Here is a 22,683-nt window from a genome sequence, read left to right as displayed (position 1 = left end):
ACAGACAGAAAGGCTTATTGTACTGTAGAGAACCAGCCTTCTTTAAAAGAACAGATGCTCAGTCCTGAGCTTACATGTGGGTAAAAGCGATGAAAGTTAATTTTACGCAAAGTGAAACCTGTATGCTAAAGTGTGGTTTCAGTCTGGCCTCTTACCTTGATGCTCTTTTTAAACTGGTACCCAGGGGTGGACGAGCCCTTGCGGAGAAGCTCGCTGAAGATGACGATCTGCTCAAAGAGGAAGACCCTGCGCTCCTTGCTGCGAGACAGGACACCGGTGTCTTGCTCCGTCACGAAGAAAGTCTCCTGCTGCAGCAGCTTGCCCTGGCTGGTCAACTTCCCCTGCCACACCAGACCACACACGGTTAGCATGAAAATGTCGCTCCCTCTCTCCCTCACTATACAGCGCATCAGATTATCTTCATTATGCATGTGATGGCAGACAGTGCATTGCTCCTCAGAATTACATTAAACAGGTGCTCGGTGATGAAGACACTATGAAAAGTCTAGCGTCAGTTTCATGCATTATCATTATTACTAAGGAGCTTGTCGCTCAGTCTCTCAGCACTGGAGCATTAAGCCCTGCCAGGCTGTCATCTGTGTGTCAACACCCGTGTCGGCGACCGTGAGCTTGGCCCCCGTCTCTCTCCACACTCAGTCATAAAACTCAGTGTGCACTCCCCAGTAGGTCACAGGTAAACACTATACTTAATTTCAACACAATTACGCCTAGCATAGAGAATGTGCCCTTATCTCAGAAGTCAGAGATTTAATATACCAGCAGTGTAATGGAAATGGATGTCAGTAAGCTCATGGAAGAACAAACGTCCAGTGGCTGTCAGTATGTGGCCGAGCATGTAGAATCTCTTGGGAACACCTCCATTAACGTCTCTCATTTTTAACGTCTCCCATTCTTGATAAATTCATGCATTTGCACTTTGTTTGTTCTCAAATATTTGCTCAAAACTAGCTTATCTAGCCAGGACAACACACATGGAGCAGTGCAAAACCTACCTCATAACCTTGAAGCCTGCCCAAGTTCATCATGTCATTGCAGAGCTTCGGTACTTGAGACATCAAGTCAACAGCTTTCTGTTAAACAACAAAATTGAACACAGTTTGAGTACTGGCAGTAGAGAGTTTGACTGTAGCACTGTACAATCTTTTCAAGTCAGACATTCTGCTTTGACGTTGTTACCTCAATATCTTGACAGTCCAATCCTGCCTTGACACTGTACTTGAAGAAGTCCTACAGATAAACAGAAAACATAACACCACAATATGTCTCACACTTGGGCTATCCTTGCACATTGAAATTACACACTGGTTGGTTTTTGATCCTCCTACCTTTAGTAGCAGTTGATATTTTGTGATCCTCTGAATCGGCTTGATCAGAAAATCACTGATGGAAAGTCTGGAGCTGACTTCTTGCTGTATACTCTGTGGAGACAGGAAAAAGTTCTCAGAGATATTGACTAATGTGCTGTTTGGCTTAGTAGCATCAAACATTTATAATATGTACAGCACATACCTCAAAGAATCAAATACATACCTCAAAGAAAGAGTCATACTCAGCAACAATGAATTCCGACTTGGGTTTGTTCTGACAGTAGATGACATACATATGCAGTCTCCTTTCCTGTGAACACATGGTTGACATTAAGATGAATAAGCGATGGCTGGCACACTCCATTACCACGGTCAGAAAACCTCCAAAATGTCAAAACCTCCAAACTTACGTGTTTGATGAACAGCTCTGGTAGGTGCTCATGGTCCTCCAGACATTTCTCCAGTTCACCAACAAAGAAGCTACGAGACACAAAACAACAGTGACATTCTGAATGTATACGCCTTCTGTTACTTCTGTTCTTTGCTAAACAATAACAATAGCCTATACAAGATATTCTAAAACTGATTGTTCAAATCCTTGATTGTGATTTGCTAAAAGCCGTTGTAAAACTCAGCATAACCTTACAATTTGACCTGATTACATTCCATATTACTGCGCAGCGAATGGCAAGGCATTCATGTAGCGCATTTCATACCCAGTGTTCCATCTGGCTGTTGCGTTGCTACAAGGGTTGCGTGGCAACGATTTATTTAGGAACTATAATTTTTAGTGGCGGAAGAATGACGGTTTATCATTAAACTATTGTTTCTTAAATTGAATTGTCTTTATTTATGAAACCATATCAAATATTTGTAGTAACAGTTTTAGAAAAGCAATAAGCCCCGCGAGTCCGTGGTTTGCGCTTATTTTAGAACAGGTAAGGGGGTTTAACGGCACTCCACTTCGTGTGCCTAACAACTCCCCTTACCTGTTCTAAAATCAGCGCAAACCACAGCCTCTTGGGGCTTATTGCTTAATTTCAGAGTAAACAACACGTAAATTCTCAATGCCTTACTCTCTGTGCCAGTCATAGATTTGGTGAATATTCCCAAATACAATCTTGTCTTTTCCCTTCATATCTTCAGGGACGCCCTTCTCCTCTATGACCTTCATGTACTCCTGTTCAGGACAATGGATGAAGCATAAACAATTAATGGGGTGTTCCCTTAGCCCTCGAGACAACAAGATCATATCAGCAGTCTAACACAAACAGAGAATGTGTGAAGGCTTGTGCCTGGCGGTTTTGTTCGTGGCCATCCCACGCTACATCACGCTAGGTCTCCATGTCCCAGGTCAGCTTCACATATGGGCATGCAAATAGGAGCCATTCATGAAAAAGACTACTAATGGCGTAAAACAGCCGGCCTGTGTTAAGCTACCAGGCACTGATGCAAATAAAATGACAGTTGTATTGGAAGGAAGGGGATAAATAGGTCAGTTTCATTTGGCTCTGACTATGCCATCATCTGGTTACCATAATAGCGAAGTAAGGCAAATATTGGTAAGTGTGACTCACCTCAACTACGATACCCAGATCTTTAACGTAGTCCTTCTCAGTCTGTATCAGCTCATTGAGGACAAACCTGCAATGAGACCGTTCAAGTAAATCCATATGCCTATTCATTAACATCGCAGATGTTAATTATTGGGACATTTGATACATACGGATGAGATAAACACAGCGAATCCTATCTGAAAAATGTTTCACAATAATATTTCCTCATGTTTTTTGTTCAGAAGTGGATATTAACTTACCACAATGCAACATGACTGACTACTGACGTCCATAAACAAGGGTGTGCCTTATCACAGCCGTCAAGAAATTTGCTTAGAATAATGATAATATGGTTGTATGTAAAGTGAGTTACTACCGCAGCAGTCTAGGCAGGGAAGAGACATATGGGTCCTATAGTCTATATGCTAGTTTTTAACGTATAAAAAAAAACATTGTATGAACTTAGTAATGTATTTGGTACGACAGTTAGGGTCTGAACAGAGGGAGGTTCTCTTACATGCGTCCTCGCATGGCTTTGGCTTTCTGCTCCAGCTCAGGGTTGCGTGGCTGAGTGGGGGTTGGTTGCTCTGCTGGGCTCACCGTATGGAACCCTGGATAGGCGCCTGGCTCCAGAGTCTGTCACCAAACACACACACACACACACACATCATATGACACTTATCCTCCAGCTAGGTGGGCTAGATAGTGACATGGCCCACCTGGGAGCCTGCTAGTTGTGCCCTATGTGAACTGAGTTCAGTGGTAAATAAGTTCTCATTGATGGGTATCCAGATTCTCTGACCTGAAAGACCAGATTCTCTGACCTGACCATAATTTAGATTTGTGTAATAGAATGATGTAGGCAACTAAAAAGGTGTATACAAATCCACATGTCCTGTGCAAAATGTATGAAAATCAGCTGACTTGGGGTACTGGCATATTGTGCTTTGGATAAAGGTAACACATTTATAGGTAAGCCAATGGCATTAACCTTTTTCCTGATACACAGATGTAGTAGGGCCGAGGTTAAATAATTACCCTGTGTCTTCTTGAAATCATAACGATAAAGTATTTTTTTTCCAATGCAGACAAACACCACTAAAGTTAACGTTAATCACTGCCCTCCATACTGTACACAAAACATTTGTGAAATAAAATAAACAAGTCCCTGACCCATTCAAGCATGCTCAGCACCGTTAGTCAAGACAAAAGCAATAGAAAGAAGGGGAAACAGAGAGGGTTAATAGAGAAAACAGCGCCTGTAGCTTGTAGTGCCAGGTGTGTGAACCTGCACATTTCCAGCTGAATGGAGCCAGCTGCACACTTACCATCTTGGTTTTGACCAATTTTTCTATTGCACTGACAAGCTCCGCGGCACTGGGGACCTCGGCGGAGCCCTGGCGCGCGGCAAGCAGTGAGGAAGACTGCAAGGCACGGGTTAAAGAGGAAGGCCGCGTTAGCAGGGAGGGACAGAGGAGGAGGGACAGGGAGAAGACAAGAGAGGATGTTAATCAACAAGAGTTTGGCACCTTGGGATGGCCACAAGACGCTTCGCTAGGTGGGGAAACAAAATATGCTAATCACAGAAGCGGTTTGTGTGTTCTTGATGTGACAAACTGCCTCATCAAATACAGCTGCTTATGACAATTGTTGTGAAAAGAGGCTAAGATACTACTCTCTTTTAACAGGAAGCACTCATGGACACAATGCATATCTTCAGAGTTCTGTAAGTTGCATTGATTAAATGGGCCTTTTAAAAAAAAGCAAATGCAAATAGAAACGGAAATTAAGTCAATCCCCTTTTGAGTGCTCTTATAGAGTGTGATCAATGCCTCAGCAAACTGCTAGCAGTTGAAATCATTTTCCATCGAAAAATGATCTGAACGTGCTAAACAACACAAAAGGGCAATAGTGTACAATGCCTACTCTGTTCCACCAGTGATGTGGCTTTCTAGGGGATGGCCTTTCGTTGTGGCAGAGTGGAACAGGCTTAAGTGCAGCGTTAGGCGCCAGTATGAGGAAGTGAAATACAGCATGTTAGTTAGACCACAGCAAGAAGCTCGCGGCCAGATGAAAACCCGGGAAAACAGATGATATGAAGAGTAGGAAACAGACAGAGAGAAGGAGGAAAACGTCACACATAGATATGGCAGTGAGCCCACTGTCCTAACGGGAGAAACAAATCCTTTCAGGAATATTAGCACCGATGCGTGTGTGTGCGTGTGCGTGTGCGTGTGCGTGTCTGTGGGGTTATGTAAGTATGAATTGTTTGAGTTTGGATTGGGGAGCGTTTCAAGTATACTGTACTAGATGACACTCTGATGATGCCTATTCTGACCTTGTGATGGGGGGGAATGATGCACAATAATTCCACCAAGCTGGTTAATGTCTTAAGAGTACCAATAAGGCTGTCATTATGGGTCAGTAATGTCTAGAACCTACCTTCTCCTCCTGGGCTGAAGGGTCTTTGATGATCTCCATGGGAGGTGGGAGGGGTGTATGGGAATCGTCCTCAGGCTCCTCCTCTCCTCCGCTCTGCATGCCTGAAGACTTGGGGAGTTCTTCTTTTCTCTGCACAGAACAGGACAGAAGGAAAACAGACAGAGACAGAGAGGGGAGGGGAGAAAGAGAGAGAGACAGCGTGGTTGTAGAAGAGAGAGTAAAAGAGGGATAGAAAGAGAGAGAGAGAGAGAGAGAGAGTGAAACAGAGAGCGGGGGAGAGAGCAGCAATTTAAAGCAGTCTATTGTGGTGAGGTTCACACAACTGCCCCGCTCCACAGTAACTCTTTGTCTCATCAGACTGTGTTGTGTGCAGTTCTGTCGAGCAGGAAGTCTCCACTGGGCTAATCAAGTCCCTCTGATCAGACTCAGTATCACCATGGCCGCTCTCTGAGCCAGGCCCAGGGCCTTTAGACTACACTGCTCAGAAATAAAGTGAGAACAAGGGGGCTAGTTTTCTAAGTGACATATCAGTTAAGTGCAAGACCATGGCCAGTGGAAGAAAAGCTATCTACATGCGTCATAAACATGAAGACTTGATAGTTGGCTACACACGCACTCTTACACTAACTTATACAAGCACAGAAATAAATAGGAGCTAATTCCCGAGAGAATGTGGATTAAGATGAACTGAATTTCCAGACAGAAATCCCCAAGAACATGTTAAGTGAGGTAGTATGTAGTTTCTAGTGGTGACACAGTTAGGAACATTCCCTACTATCATCATGTTTTCATAGTTCCACGAAACAACCCAAAACATTTTGGTAATTAAAACAGTATGTTCTTCCTTTGCAGTCATTCATTGGAAACTGCATGACAAAGAGGTTTGATGCGTCACACGAGGCTGTATCAGGATTTCAAACATAACTATCCACCCACGACAGCAAAAGAACTACCTAGAATGCGTCATATCACATCTGATCAATCATAATGTGGCCTCCCTTGACCTCTCTTCTCTTTCCTCTTACTTCAAGAACATCAACAACCACAGCTACAGTAAAGAGCAGCTCATTGTCCTCTTACTTCATCAACAACCACAGCTACAGTAAAGAGCAGCTCATTGTCCTCTTACTTCATCAACAACCACAGCTACAGTAAAGAGCAGCTCATTGTCCTCTTACTTCATCAACCACCACAGCTACAGTAAAGAGCAGCTCATTGTCCTCTTACTTCATCAACAACCACAGCTACAGTAAAGAGCAGCTCATTGTCCTCTTACTTCATCAACAACCACAGCTACAGTAAAGAGCAGCTCACTGAGGATACCAATCTGCTTTGGGAGGCTGGGTCAATGAGAGTGTAATACTGACTCAACTTAGGTCAGAGTTTTGAACTGGATTATAACAAATTAGAGTGGAATACAGGAGAAAGTATTCCATGTTTCTGAGGTGCTCTGAGAGGGAAAGCATAGACATTATCAGTGTAACCCTTGTGACACAACCACGCAAACAGTTACGGACCAACTACGGACCTAACCCCAGAGTGGACTTGACCCAGAGGCTGGTGCTCTTCACAGTCCATTACTATCTAGGTAGTCTACTGAGTGCCTTCATCATGGACCCCCACCCCCCCTCCCCCCATTGGCTTCTCTCCAGCTCACCTCCCCATCCTGCATCTCCGGCGGGCCCAGGTCGATGCTCTTGCGTCCGTCCCGCTTCTTCTGCTTGCTGGGGATCTTCTTGACATTGCTGCCGTGGCTGAGGCGGCGCACCGGACTGGTGAGCCACTTCTTCAGGGTGTTGCCCGAGCGCTTGGGCCCTGGGGAGCTGGTCGGGATGGAGCTGAGTGAGGGCTGGGGCTGGAGCGTGGCCACAGATTCAGTCTTGCCTCCCGACTCGGAGACCGTGTAGTTCTCTGAAAATAGATCAGCGGGACATCAATCATTCCATACATCAGGTAAACAGGCCCCGCTGCTACTTATAGTATAGTATTGCATGCGCATTGCATGCGTGTAACCTTGACAGTCTATTTGTGGAACTTTAGGTGACTAGACTCGAAGTTGGCAGGCATTAAACTGGGAATATGTTAAAGGACAAAGGCATGATGTGCCTTGACTATGATTTGTGATGGCACAATAAGAGTTATGTGACACCATGATATCATAACACTGATGTTTTCATAGCAATTATGAAACACCAGCATATTGAATTCCCATGGCAGAATGGAATGCTAACCTTTAAGGGCAGGATTGCTTCGCTGGCCTCAGTGTTTGTGCTGTAAATCACTGTGTGTTTGCGAAAGGCTTTCTAAGTGTGAACTGTGCATGACTGACGGTATTGACTGTGAACTTCAGACTCCACCACCTCACCCTTCTCCCACCCAGGGCTCAGGGTCTGGCCTTAACAACAATGGCACTCCTCTTAATAGATCCATAATAGTTTTACTACACAAACACAGGAAGTCAAAGAGATAAAGAGAAAAGAATCTAAGCTATTGTCTCAGTGAATTCATAAGATCTCCCAACAAACCCTTATCGCCATCTCTGCCACAAGTAAGCTTATTTAATCCTCTTGCAAAGAATATTCTCAGACAACAACCAGAAACTGTAACAGCTAAGCCTTTTCAGTGTCCACAAGCTCTTCACTTTATCAGTGTGTGAGGGTGCCTGCTGTACCATTTGAGAAAGAGGGTCCTGAATCTTCTCTCGATTAAATAAAAAAAACAGGCACTTCCGTTTAGATCTATCTGTTGCTAGGTGGTCCACATGTAAAATGTGGACAGCAAAATCCCACTAGGTTGTAGCATGTTTCTTAACCTCTCTATTACAATATGCTCTGATTCAGTATAGTAAGGCAATTCCACATGATATAATTTACAACAACTGGTCGGGGGGGGGGGGGGGGGGGGACTTCCAAAATCCTTTGTCAGCGCTGACTAATATGGTCTTAGTTTCATAACAACTATTAAAGATGAGCTGACTCAATGAAGGCTAAACCCATGATGTCCAGCCTTGAAGAGGGTAAACGTATGACTGCAGTGTGGTCAGGCCCTCACCAATGCCTCATAATAATAAGGGGATGTTAACCAAGAGAGACTTGATCAACTCCTACAACAGCTTTGGATGGCGTGCAGGGAACAATGTGGACAATCCACTGAAATGGACGCAGAGACATAGAGACAGGCCAGTCCCCCTAGCATTAACATGCTCACTGGACAGAAAACATGGATTCGGATGGCAGATATGAGCCACACTAAGCAGAGTGAAGGACAGGATGTTGTTATCGGTGCGTAGGAGGCATTGTGCTGCTGTGCTCAGTGGTACTTTTGGGACTTTTAAAGCAAAAATATTTTGTAGGGAGTATGGCTGAAGTCAACATTCAACAATTGAAATGATGAATCAGTACATGGTATCAGTTTTTGGCAGCGCCAGGTCTGTCCATAGAGCAAGAATATAAACTGAGCTGGATTGGAGAAGTGGCTGGAGCAGCTTTGACATAAACATACAACGAATAGTTTCAATGAAATCTGCATGCCTCCTCAGTTTGATTAGGACATGGGAACATCTTCACTACAGACACTGACATCTGCATAACTGCACCCGAAGGTTTATTTCATTCAACTTTAATTAGAAATGCTAGATATAGAGGTGTTAAGGTTGGGATGCATCACGTTCCAAAGTTCTAATTTGTCAGTGAACGCACCATGTAATAGACTTCCACGTTTCTCCTGTCTGAATCTACAGTCATGAATGCAGACAGTGTCAATGTTTGAAGGCTTTTGAAGAATGGCAGTGGCTAATAGATCCTTTGTTGAACAAATGGAGCGTTCCTTCACTGATGTACGCTGAGGATGAATCATTAAAGGAGGCGTCCTTGTGAAGGATCATGTGGACAGCCAGCAGTTAGACATTTATAAACATGAGTACAACAGCACTATCAGAGAGGCCGCAGTGCCTCCCGCCAGTGGGTTTGGTAAACAGAGTGTGTGTGTGTGTGGGGGGGGAGACGGAGTGGGAGAGGAGCAGAGTGCTGGCTTAAAGGAACACGAGCCTGCTGCCGCTGTGCTGACCTGTGGACTTGCCATGTGTGTGATCGCCAGATGAAACGGTCCTTTGATAGCATGAATGCGTGGCTCAAGGCCGCTTCTCCATGGGCCTTTGTTGGGAACCTCTATCTATCTGTCCCCCCTCTTCATTTTATGGGACCCATGTGCTTCACTTACAAGCTGCAACCTGGCTCATTCAAAAGTCCCAGTGTTCAAGCCCTCACGGACAGCTGCCTTCTGAGAATCAACTCCAACACTTCTTGCTCTCTTACTCCACTCTGTTTATATACAGTGGCCCTGTCTCCCTGATTCTCCTCGTTTCTATCACTCGCTCTTTTCTTTTCTCTTTCTCGCTTTCTATCTTTCTCGGCTCTCCTCTTTGTCAGTGTGGGCGTCCAATGGTGGTGACCTCTGCTCCCTGGCGTTGGCTGCGTAGGGCCTGTGTGGTGGCACACATGACTGCCTCCTGAGCAGCTCTCGCTCAGACAGTGGTGCGTAACGCTCAGCACTGCTGACGACAGCAGCGAGAGAGAGAGAGCGCAGACCCAGCGGAGCACAAAAAAACAGAGTGGCTAACCCTAGGCTTCCATTAGCTGCCGAGTCCCTGTGTACACACATGACAAACACACGCACTAACTCCTGTTAAAACACGCTTATTACCCACCTCAGTGCCCTAACGAGCCGAGCGAGAAGCCAGGGAGGGATGCAGGGAGAAGGGGGAGAGAGGGAGAGATTGAGAGCAGTGTCTGTCAGCGTGCCATCATGTTAACCCCTTCCTAATGACGCAGAAACAAGAAATCTGCTTGGCACATCATGACTGTTTATCTTGGTAACAAAGCTGGCAGCTGCATAACCTATTCCATTACCGTCCCAGTGGTAAAGCAAACAAACAAACAAACAAAAAAATAAAACATGCTTAGTGCCGTGTTATGCTGAACCATAAGCTAGGTCATAAAGATGTGCAGCTGAGAGGTCCAAAGGTCAAATCCAGCTACAGACAGTCCTCAGTCATGTTTGTGGCACAACATCGGTGTGTTTTGATCAGCTAGGAAAAAGAAATGAGGCGGGGAATTTCACAAAAAAGTCAAGAAGCTGCCCGCATGGCAGCTTGGCAGCTGGTCCTGCGAATAACAACAACAAAGTAACCTTGATTGAAATCCCGAGCGCCTCAGGTTTAATGGCAGCCCTGAATCAAGCACTATAATTCAACTAATACTCTGCGGATGGACTGCACTCCTCTCGGTCAACAGTACGTCTCAGCGGCCTTAGATACATGTACTCAAGAGTGACTCGGCAACAGGAGTAGCGTAGTGGTAAAAATGCCAGAGATTGTTTCTGTTGAGGGTCTCCAGTGACCTAGCAACCTCTCTGAAGAGAAGACCTGGGCTCTGTGCCTGCAGCTAATGGAGGCTCTTGAGCACAGAGAAGGACAAAGGAGGAGGAGGAGAAGAAGAGAAAATGTACAGATGACTGGAGGGCTTCATCTGGCCTTTGAAAGCTTTTCTCCTTAAGCTTGAGCTCAGGCCATGGGCCACCCCACAACTCAGGCCGCTCACCTTGTCCACTTTATTTACTACTTGACATGAGCACACTCAAAAACAAAGCCGTGGAGAAATGTTTGGCTGTTACAGCTTTAAATTGAGGAAGGAGTTTCTGGCCACTTATCTTTGGCTATTGGCTGGATACTTCAAAGCGACCGTGACAGTAATTCATAGCTTGTTTTCACACTGACACAACCAAACATGGCTGAAAAGCATGCAGTCACACTGGTTTTGAGAAAGACACTTTTCAATGAAGGGCCATTATTATACACACCACTATCTGTTGATGGGAGCAGCCAGCAGAATGAACATAATTATTAAATGGGTTTAAATCGTTACTCAAAAAATGTTGCAAAAGCACCTTGAACAGATGGCATGTGATTTGTGATTGTGATATGACGTGTCTGTTTCAGAAACAGAGAAGTAAAATAATTTTCAATCCCTCTACAGATCACCCAGAAGCAGAAGCGCCATATTTGCATGCTTGGACGAATAATACGCAATTTATTTCCTGAAACTCACGACTCTGATAGCTACCATTCTTCAGTGACTCAGACTTGTAGTTGTGTCCTTCTTATCTTCTATTTTGTACATAACTGGTCCCCTCGCTGGAAAAAAACGTCCCCGCTCCATCGTACAGTAACCACTAACTAAGAACCTGTTGACTACCTTTACAGGAATTCACAGAATATTAGCATGGAGAGACTTTTCCAGAGACATTCCAGTCAGTGAATGGCAGTGAGACAATGTTGCAAAGTAGCATTCCATTTAAATCTGAAGATGGCATTTACAAACACACATACACAGACACACACACGGAAAAGAAAGTTCTGCTCTCAATCTCCTAACAACCTCCCCCTAAACCTTCCCCTAAGAGTCATCTTCAAAGAGGTTGTTATAATGCACCAGATGAAAGCGGATTTGTGGCTAATTTGGTCTTCAAAGACTGCAGCATTGCAATACAGTAGTCCTGCCTTTGACAGTAAACCAGGCTATAGAGCCCACCTAATACCACATTTACACAATGTCCCTGTTATCGACCCAATTAACACCACCAGTGCAATGTCCACACCACTCCCCACACCATCAATGGCATTTACAGACACACTTCACTTGACTAGGCAGTCCCATAAAGAATTCTTGGTCAAACTGCCCCAAAAATGAATGTTGATTAAAAGACTATGGCTCGATTTGAGGCGTTTTGTTCGTCTATTTGTAATATTGCAGCACAGATTATACGGCACAGCACTGAAGAGCAGAGGAGGGTATATTTCCATTATTCCAGCAGCTCAGCTAAGTGGCTCTTGATGTTGGTTGAGCTGCAGACCATGGTTCGCTCCTTATCCCTCATCATAGAGACCTTTGTTAATGGATAATACAAGAGCACTTCAGCTCATATCAGCACACTACTAAGAGGTCCTCCATCTCATTGGTGCCCCTCTGAATGGAGGGGGATACAAGGCACGTCCCTATCACAATCACCAATAACAGCTGATAACCTATGTGTGTTCACAGTGTAGCCCATAGGTTAGTAAATAATGTATCCAGTGCTGAAATTCTGAGTGCTTCACTGTCCCACATTTTCAGTGAGGGCTGACCATTTTGGAAATTTGCCCTATTGGAGAGCCGTACACGGCAAATAAACAGAGCAGCCTCAACACAGCAACCAAATCAAATTGACTGTTCCCTGACAACTGAAGACTTATGTTACAGATTGTCACCAAGAGACAACTAAAAGCCACACAACACTCACAGTGGCACATCATCGTATTAACCTGATCATTTTCTGTCTGATCAGAGCCCAACTTCCAAGAGGGATCAGGCTCCATTCACACAGGAGGCAAAGAAAAAAAAAATCAGCATAAGCTTCATTCAGACTGAGTTTAAGAAAAGCAAAAGCTGTCCTGTGAAGTTAAAGTCACACATTCCTTCCAAGAACGGCTCTACAGTCTCCCTGTCCCGCCAGGTTCCGAGGGACCCAGCATGCCTGGTTGAACAAGCTTAGCAGCACGCACCTGCGACATTGCAACAGCAGCAGCAACACTTTGCAGCGATCCACCCGCAACAGGAACGCAAGTGCCTCCCGCTCGTCATCCTGTTCGCCTGTCAGCCGCTCATGGTTGAGAGCGGAGCGAGAGAGACGGTAAACACGAGACAGAGACGCGTGGTGGAGGTGGAGAAGCTCCACTCACACTGAGAAGAAGTCATGAATGACTGAGGCTTTGACCAGCCGGATGCCACTCCAAGTTCAGGCTGCACTACTCAACCAAGGGGGAGGAGCAGGGGAGGGGACAGAGAGGAGGAGCAGCGAACACACACACACACACACACACACACACACACACACACACACACACACACACACACACACAAACACACACACACACACACACACACAATCACGGTACTTTCAACTCACACTGAGCGGATTAGAGAGAGAAAGAGAGGAGTGTGAGGGAAATAAGAGAGATGGAAGAAAAAAAAAAGAGAGAGAGAAAGAAAGGCAGAGAGGGAAAACAGAAGTGAGAGAGAGCGAGAAAGTAAGGGACAGCGAGAAAGGGAGGGAGAGCGAGACAGCACGATTCATGTTTCACAGCCCCCCCACCCCTTCCACAAAGCCACTACTGAGCTCTGACGACTGACCTTAAGACACAACTCTCACATTGTGTAGGTGGAGCAGCAGTCCACATGGGTTACAGAACAGAACCGTTTGTGTCTCACTCTTGGTGGGCTCTTTCGGTACATGTTAATCCAATGCACACATTGGGCTGAAGTTACCGCTCAGTCTTCACCCCCCTTACACAGATTGGGTGAGCGTAAAAGGCTCTATATCTTTAAACACTGGCAGCAAAGAGATGAGAAGCAGCTTCATACTTACTCAACCTCAGTATCTACCAAGGAAGCGCATGACTCGACGCATTCCTAACCTAGACGCGCACCTGTCGAAAACTCCAAATTCCAAAAGCATTAGCTGCAGGAATGCCTAAACTCTCCCAGTGTGGTGATAAGACAGCTATCTAAACTATCCTGTCAGACCATTCCGAAGCAAAGGTCTGCTGGCTGGCAAGATAAAAATCGCTTCCTGAAACAGAGCTCATGAGAGCCTATTAGCCCATCTTTTAGGGTGGAACTTTTAGACCCTGAGGAGGTGAACAGTGCTTGGAGGAACGCAACAGTGGCGGGACAAAGCAGGAGGAAGGTAGCCCAGAAAGACTAAATGAAAAACACAAATCAGACCCGGGGACTGCAATGTCCTAGTTCAGTCCACACAAATGTGGTGCAATCAGCCCGTGGACTACACAGCATGAGATCGGCTCAATCTTCGTACTCCCCATAAACTCATATCCTCATTACAGATAGTTTTATATCTCTGCACTGTTGACGACGGAGGAGTGGGACTGGTGACCAAACATTAAACATCAGGCTTTTTAACGATTGATCAACTCAAGTTTAAAGATGTACGACGGTGGCCTAATGCCAATGTCACAGGGTTGTTCTATGTTTAATGTGTCATTTCTAACCTGCCCAATTGTCATGGCATTGCATACACCAACAAGGAGTGAAATATCAACTACAGATAGAACACGATACTTTTATACCCACATTGGAAGAGTCCAGAAATAGAGCTCGGTCATGCTTTGCATTCTACCAGGGAAAGTGTGCTCACTCTCTTCCGTTCTATGCTGAGAGAATACCCAGATGTAGGGAAATTAAGGCACCAAAACCAGTTATGCACAAAAAATGCATGTTGAACACTGTCGGATAGGGAACTGGCCTCCCTCCCATCCGCCTCAGGGAGAGTCTCTTCCAGTAAAGGTACCTGCTATGTCTTCTTGCTAAATGAGTATTTGGTAGAGACAGGAGAAGGACTCTGGTGTGGAATTTCCCATAACAAAAGCCAACAATGCAGAGACGTCAGATGAATGAGCTTTAGTCCAGAAAAAATTCAACCACAAAAAGACTCCTCTCACTGAAAATAACTACAATTTTATAAGCCAAACTCACATGTCCTTGCGGACCGCGTGGAGGATGCCAAATAGTAAAAAGAATGTGACAAATTAGAGAAATTCCTTATTCAATTCCAAAAAAAACAATCCATTCTGCTACCATTCTCATTTGAAGCTACATTTACCAGAATCTTTTTGTGATGGTCAAAAAAGCTCTCTAAACTTTCTAAAGAAATTCCCTTTGGCTTTTCCCCAGATGTCTGTGGATATCTAGTTAGTCATGATGCCTAGTTGAACATGATGAATACAGTCAGAGGTTCTAATTGGCACCATATTTCATTCTTGACTCAAATCCTTGACTTGGTCTCTACAAAGGGTACAAGACAGGGGAGGATGTTTGAAATCCGAGCCCAGAACACAAAGGATGTGGAGAGCAGGGGACAGAGGAAATTCCCATGGACAACAGACAAGGGTCCATCAGAGACACACAGAGTTGTAGCACAATGGCCGGAGATTTCACCATATGGCCTACTGCTCTGGCTTGACCCTCAGCCCTTCCAAACAGACTCTATCTAGGACATCGGACTGAATAAAGGGAAGGAACTGATCCAGGAAAACAGCTAATATTTAGAACAGTAACTGGAGTAACTGACTGACAGGTTGATATACCTGCAGTCATCACATCACATTTGCATTTTGGTTAGAATTTGAATGCAGATGAACACAGAATAATTGGCTCCACACAGCATCGAGATTCTAATAAAATGGGCACACTAGCAAAAGTAGGAGCAGAAGGGTGACTACATTAGAGGTTTCATCAATGATCCTGAGTGCTTGTGTTTCCGATGGCTCGTGCCATTACTAAGAGTGGGGAGTGCGAACAAGCCAGGCATCTGCATAAAACCCTGGGCCTCTCACCTACTCTCACCAGCAGCCTGAGAGCTCCAGAGAGCGGCAGTGAGGAGCCAGTGAGATGTCGAGAGCTTTTCAAGAGCGCAGGGCTCCTCTCGGTTAAGCTCATCAGCCTCAGAGGCAACTCTGATTAATGCTGCCCTCTAAAGGCTACCACTGAGACTGATTTTCTGCATCAAATATACAATATCCAGGCTTTATTACCTCAGACCCTTAATAGCACTCCTGTCAGTACAGTCCTGCCCCAGGGAACTGTTTGGCATTGTTGCGCACAAATTACATCAAAACTCTTCCTCCCTGTCAACACTGCTTATCTTGTGCAATATATTGAGAAACTACCTAACTGGCTCAACCAGTTTCATTTTCAGGTATCTACTTCTCCCACTCAGATGAGCAGCTGTGATACAAGGAATGAATGACAACCCTGCAGTTCTTACCTTTGCCTGCAGGGAAGAAGCACTCCATCTCCACGCTGCTGCGCGAGTGGGAGATGCACAGGGCGCTGCTGGGCACCAGGCCCTCCTGCGGCGGGCTGCGGTCGGTGGTGCGCACCAGGCACCAGCCAGGCCGGTCGCTGGGCCGCTCCAGCAGCTCCACCGTCTGCCCCGTCTGGATGCTCATCTCGCTCGTACAGCCAGCCGCAAAGTCCTGCAGAACCACCGTCAGCTCGCAGCCTCCGGACAGCTGGGGGTTAGAGAGGAGACATGAAGAGAAAGGTTAGCACACGTGTCTGGAAGGTAGGGTTAAGTGCCACGAAAGCATCAAAAACGAAAGTGATTAAGCTGTTTACTGAACAAAGCAAACATTCTACACCTGAAAGGCGGGGAAAGACCATGATAATGACCATGCCTGAGACAAAACGGTACGGCCCTTGTCCAACTTCCATTATGTAATGGGGGTAAAGGTGTATGGATACTCTGTCTTTGCAAGGTGATTATGGTATTATGGTATTTGGTATTATGTATTGTATATGTGTACTATTTTTAATATCACTAGAGGTGAAACATATTACAAAACAAGCAATAATTATAACTGTGAGACAATTGGAGACTCCAAACGTATGCCCCTTGTTCCAACCCTATGCCAAGGCTGCCATGAAAGAGTGAAGTGAGAGTTTGGATTTAAACGAATTATTTAAACGATTATTTAACTGAATAACAAACAAAAGAGGATGTGAAACGTGAAAGTCAGTCATCAGTGATGGAAGAAGTTGCTGGAAAAGTTCCAAGGAATGAGATGTGGTGAGTGCTGTGCTGTGTTGCCAAAATCGAAACAAAGAAGAAGGAAGAGGAGGAAGAGAGGAAGCAGCCCTTCAATCTGATGACACCTGCTAATACTAAAACAGCTCATCAGCAATTAGGTGCTGAAGCGCAACCCCTATGGCAGACCTGTAGACAACAACGAAAGACAAGCAGGAGGCCTTGTGGGCTGGAACACCCTCCCCCATAAAACAGGAGGCTTTAGTTGTGCTCTTTGATTGTAGAGTAAGAAAGGATATCAAGTGAGCTGTGCATCAACATGGTTACAGGAAACTCATTATAGTGACAATACCACTGAACATTTGATGAGTAGGCAGAAAAACCCTGCCAGTTGCTCGTCCTGCTCTTGATTATGCAACATCGATGAGGAAATAGTGACTGGAAGCCACAAACAAACACTTACAGGGAAAAACCTGTATATTTAGTCAGTGACAGAGACTATTGGGAAATGGTTCTTAGGTGGATGGGGGGACAAAAGAAAAAGATTGAGAGAATGGAAAAGTGAGAGAATGGAAGAAAGGAAAGGAAAAGGAAGAATGGAAAGGGAAAATCCCTGAAGGGGTCAAGCATAGGCTTGAAGTAAGGTTAGAGGGGTTGTGAGTAGGGGAGCGAGGAGAGGATAGAGAGTGAGGGAAAAATGATAAGAGAGCGAGGGAAGGAGCAAGGAAAGGAAAGAGAGCAGGGCGGGGTCTTTCATGACGCTCCCCCGTGGCCCATCCTCTCAGACCACCCACCGATTCCCGCTCTCTAATGGGGGTCTGCCGAACCTGACCACGCGCTCCATCAGAGGTCGTCCCAGGAACATCCCAACACTCCCTCTGTGCATCCTACTGCCTAAACACCACCAGTCATCCCTCCCCCCTCTCTCTATCCATCGCTCTCTTTCTCTCTTAACCTAACCTGATCTCACCAAACGGGACCCTGTGCTCAGCTCTGCGCTCCAGAAAGCACAGCTGGCGCGTTAAATTAAAGCGCTGCAGCGAACAATACACGTACTGTGCAAACATAAGGCCTCATTATACACTGATTTCCAAAGATAATTGATGTTGACAATATTCTCCAAAGAACGCTCTGGAGGCAGTGCAACAAGCCACTCTGAGAACCCTCTCTGTGGTTTCTCTGTGTGTGTCTCTACCGGAAGGCACTGTAGGGTAGAGGAGGCCACAGGGGACAGACATTAAAAGATTAAGTTTCCATAAGAGTCGGAGGTGCTTAGTGGGTCACAGAACAGGAAGGTAATGTGTCGTGAGGAATGCGTCAAGGTTTCACAGGGAAGCGAGCCTTGAGTTTGAAATGAGCTTCGCAGAAGTCTATACGTAGTTATCCTCCCAATAACCCAAAAGGGATCATTAGTTTAATTCTCTCTTCAGCAACGTCTGACAACCTGCCATGTATTGACCAACTAGTGTTCTCACACTTGATGTCGTTCATTTGGTGGTTTTCACCTCCCTTATGAGTACACCTGATAGCATAACTTTATGAATCTCTTACTGAGGCATGGCATGGTCTGCCCATGTTATGGTGGCACACACCTAGTCTAGTCTAGTGCGATAGTCTTCAGAAGAGGAGGAGCACCAGAATAGGCTATGGCAGCGTGTATGGCAGGATAGAGCTCTGTGCAGAAGTGTGCAGTCGGCCTCGGGCTCCCAGCTGTGGAAGCCATCAGGACTGGCTGTTCAGACAGCCCGCCTAGCGCCTTCCTGAGCACCTGCTTCTACTTACTACTCCAACATGATGTCACCTCTGTTTACTCTCCAGGGAAGAGAGAGAGAGAGAGAGAAAGAGAGAAAACACGAGAGAGAGAAAGAAATGAGAGAGAAAGAGAGATAGCAAGGGTTGAGCACTAAAAGAAAGCCTGCAAGCACTCTCTCTCCTCCATTACACTAATACCTCACACAGATAAACTAAACTAATAAATAAATGAGCCAGAGGCCTTGGACAAGTGCTCTCTCTTCACGTTGGTGGGAGTGCTGACTTCCTGCGGCGTGCTGTGAGTGTGTTCTGACATTACTGAACAAGGCAGCCAATTAGACTCATGTTTCTCCACAACAGCACAAACAACAATAGCCTGGCCTTAGTGAACTGGAAGTGCATATCTCTGCTTTCATTAACGGACATGAGGTCTGACACAGCGAGGATAATACTGTACCGCAACCAGAATGCACATTGAGGAATTTCCATTTAAATCTTTCTGAAGAAGTGGCTTCAGTGAGGGGCCAAGTAAACACTCATCTAACATCAGAAGCAAACGTTCTTATCCAATTACCAATAGTGTGCAGTCTGAACATAAAATATTCCTGTTCATAATTATGGCAGATTAGGGGGAAAAGACCATCCCCATGTGACTGACGGAACAAAGATCAGACTGTGTACAGTGAGCAGTCTGGATTTAAAACACATTGCATTCAATCCATGAGTCAGATTAATTAGGTTGATTTAATTAAGGCTCCACATTGGCACAGTGCCAATTAAAGTTATAAAATTAAATCCTGAAAATTAAATACTGACCTTCTGGAAATTGGATCACAATTTATGCACATTGAATAATTGAAGAAGAAGTGCCCTCTTTTCACTCAGCATAGAGTCCAATTCCATTATGAAGGAAAACTACACCATGGCAGTAAAAGGGATACAGTATGTTCATCACAAAAACACAGTTACACCATAGCTTTTCTGACTCTAATCATTGTAAGTACGGATATACAAACAAGGGCTGGGAGTGCTTTTGAAAGGCATTCATGACCAAGTTATGGACCATCAGCTGAATCTACATTCTGAGTCTATAACAGCGGCTCCAAAATGTTAATTTACACAAGACTCCAGCACATGCTCAAACTGCATCCAGCTTGGCATTCTTCTCAAATCACTAGGCTTCGGAAATAATATACTTGGGATGGCAATTGGCTCCCTTCTGTGGCTGAGCAAATAAAAAAAAACTAGAGAGTGAGTAGTTTTGTGGATTTAAATGGCACTCCCCAAAATATGATTGTCGAGAGAGAAGGGCCCAAGTTTCCAGTACCTCCCAGCGTGACATCTAGAAAGAGCATTCAGTCATGGGGGCTTTACAGAAGAGAGTTATTTCTGTCCCCTCGGTGGAATTCATTCCACATGGTAAATGGAAGCCAAAAGAAAAGTCACAGACAGCAGTTTGAAAATGGAGGGAAAGTGTCAAATCACATTTTAATTATCAGCATAGGCCTCCCTTGAATATATCTAAACTGTTATAAACCTATTTTGGAAAAAAACAGACCAGAGTAACAATTAGAGGTGTCATTTTGAGGCTATATGCAGACCTATACCAATATTCAGTAAGCACTGACCCATAATGCTCTCTGAGACAGGCGCATCACATGGGTGTGTGTGCATAGACGACTGATGCTGTCTGCCCTAATGATGGACCATAGAGCTGAGACAGAGAACAGAAGATGGAGAGACACGCTCAGGGCTTTTTCCACTTGGCTTGGCTGGCCCACTGCTCAAAGGTGAAACTGAGAGGCTCGCTCAGACAAAGCACAGCTGCTGTCCTTGAAACAAACACCAGAAGCAAAACAAAATAATGCCCAGAACAACAACAACAACAAAAACAACAAACATGTTTTTTACTACAGCAGCTTAAGCAGCGATCCAGAGTTTAATGAGATTGCACCTCTCCACCTGCGCAGTTTTGAGTCTAAAATGTCAGAGGCGGGCAGGTATAAGCCACAGTGGCAGATGGGTCCAGAGCCTTCATAACCATCCTGCCCCCCCACCCCCCCCCCCCCCCCAACCCTCCTCTTGACACCACCACCAACCCCCATGTCTTCCACCCCACCTGCTCATCTTGGTATCAGGTCACCCAGAGCAGGGCAGAGAGGCCGTGTTGCCAAGCAACTCCCAGCCCCAGAGGATGAATGTCTCCTCATATCGTCTCCTGAAAGGGTACTGCCCACATCAATCAACACGTTGACAAAGCCTCTGGTTTGATTCCTGAGAGCAATTCACTCCAGTGTTGTGTGCATTGTGGTCTGCCTAACCTAACAACGATCCAGATCAGGTATTAAGGTCAAAAGTGATGGGACAATTAAGCTATGGTCAAAAGTCAAAAATATATGAAGTGTGCTCAAGTTGCCAGTAGAAAAAAGGCATTGAGCCAATAACGTTAGTAACAAGGAAGAGTGGCACTGGAGCACAATGATGTATGAATTCTTGAGCAAACAGGCCTTGGCTTGACCTCACTTGCGTGTGACCTGGCAGGCCAAAACAAACACAGAACATCGGCCAGGTTTCCCTCTAGATCCTCTCCTGCTCCTGCAGCAACTTCAGGAACTTTATGAAAATACCTCGATAACAAATGTCATCAAAAATCAGGACGATGCAATGGTGTGTGTTTGTGTGTGTGTGTGTGTGTGTGTGTGTGTGTGTGTGTGTGTGTGTCTGTGTGGTGCAGGAAACAGAAGCCATTGAGCACGTGTTGATCTTTTTGGGCGAGTGTGCTCCTTCCAGCATTATCTCATTCAGAGGGCTGTAATAGCCTGTTTCCTGTGGCGGCTCCTCACCCTGAGCGCTTAACCATTAATCTGTCCCTCAGCTGGAGCTCCACCAAGAGCCCCACGAACACAATACTAGCCGTATATTTCACACTGTATCACTATATCACAATACTAGCCGTACATTTCACACTGTATCACTATATCACAATACTAGCCGTATATTTCTTACTGTATCACTATACTAGCCGTATATTTCTCACTGTATCACAATATCACAATACTAGCCATATATTTCTCACTGTATCACTATATCACAATACTAGCCGTATATTTCTTGCTGTATCACTATATCACAATACTAGCCGTATATTTCTCACTGTATCACTATATCACAATACTAGCCGTATATTTCTCACTGTATCACTATATCACAATACTAGCCATATATTTCTCACTGTATCACTATATCACAATACTAGCCGTATAATTCTCACTGTATCACTATATCACAATACTAGCCGTATATTTCACACTGTATCACTATATCAACGTAGTGCACAATCAACTCCCAGTGTGTGCATCTATAGTGGCATAACAGATTTTCCATACCATTTCAAGGTATTTCAAATTATTGTGTGGTTTTAAATTAGTATGTGGTTTCCCACGTACTGTTGTTTGCATTGAGAAGTGCTTCATTAAATCTTCCCAAACCTTAAAGTAGACAGATGCACTTAACATTTAGGCATGTGAGTGAAAGCAGACGCATAAATGAAGCACCCCATTTGTTATAATGACTTGCAGCCACATAAAAATTCATCTGCGACGCAGACAAGCCAAGTGCCTGAGAAAACATCTGTCTGGACACCCTTTTTCCTCCCAGCATGGCCAAGCTGAGCTTGGTAAACAAAGTGTCAGCCACTGAATATAAAACACCTCACCTACAGCAGAAAAGCACACAGCTTTGTGGGTAAACTTTCCTGAACCTTCTATGTTATTTAAAAAAGTTGATCTGCTTTACTTACGCGACTGCTCCCTTTGAAAAGTTTAAAGCTCATCCACTTTGGCATGGTGACTCTTCTTTCGCTTTCTCCCACTCTGTTGTGCTGTGTGCTTAGAGCGATCTAAAAGCTGTTCCCAATTGGCTGGAGGAGCAAGCTAGCACACACATAAACACACGTGCACACACAC

General features: G+C 45.0%; 1 protein-coding gene across 5 annotated transcripts in view; it reads right to left on the bottom strand.

Moving 5' to 3' along the window:
- Nucleotides 1–22,683, bottom strand: part of kalrna (kalirin RhoGEF kinase a) — a gene marked incomplete at both ends in the record, with an annotated part of 149,354 nt that overhangs the window by 8,204 nt on the left and 118,467 nt on the right. For 2 of the 5 annotated variants that reach the window (XM_080838586.1, XM_080838587.1), the window contains 13 exons: nt 156–341; nt 1,014–1,091; nt 1,198–1,248; nt 1,347–1,439; nt 1,552–1,638; nt 1,739–1,808; nt 2,405–2,508; nt 2,906–2,972; nt 3,402–3,520; nt 4,213–4,308; nt 5,327–5,455; nt 6,984–7,237; nt 16,205–16,451. In XM_080838586.1, the coding sequence (XP_080694712.1) occupies nt 156–341; nt 1,014–1,091; nt 1,198–1,248; nt 1,347–1,439; nt 1,552–1,638; nt 1,739–1,808; nt 2,405–2,508; nt 2,906–2,972; nt 3,402–3,520; nt 4,213–4,308; nt 5,327–5,455; nt 6,984–7,237; nt 16,205–16,451 (1,581 nt within the window). Of the gene's footprint in view, nt 1–155; nt 342–1,013; nt 1,092–1,197; nt 1,249–1,346; nt 1,440–1,551; nt 1,639–1,738; nt 1,809–2,404; nt 2,509–2,905; nt 2,973–3,401; nt 3,521–4,212; nt 4,309–5,326; nt 5,456–6,949; nt 7,238–16,204; nt 16,452–22,683 lie in introns of all 5 variants that reach the window. The other 3 variants (XM_080838588.1, XM_080838589.1, XM_080838585.1) reach the window with 2 other exon arrangements.

The sequence above is a fragment of the Sprattus sprattus genome, assembly GCF_963457725.1.
Source record: "Sprattus sprattus genome assembly, chromosome: 5".
Lineage (NCBI taxonomy): Eukaryota > Metazoa > Chordata > Actinopteri > Clupeiformes > Clupeidae > Sprattus > Sprattus sprattus.
The sequence above is the reverse complement of the archived record's forward strand: the minus strand, read 5'-3'. Positions and strand labels throughout refer to the sequence as shown.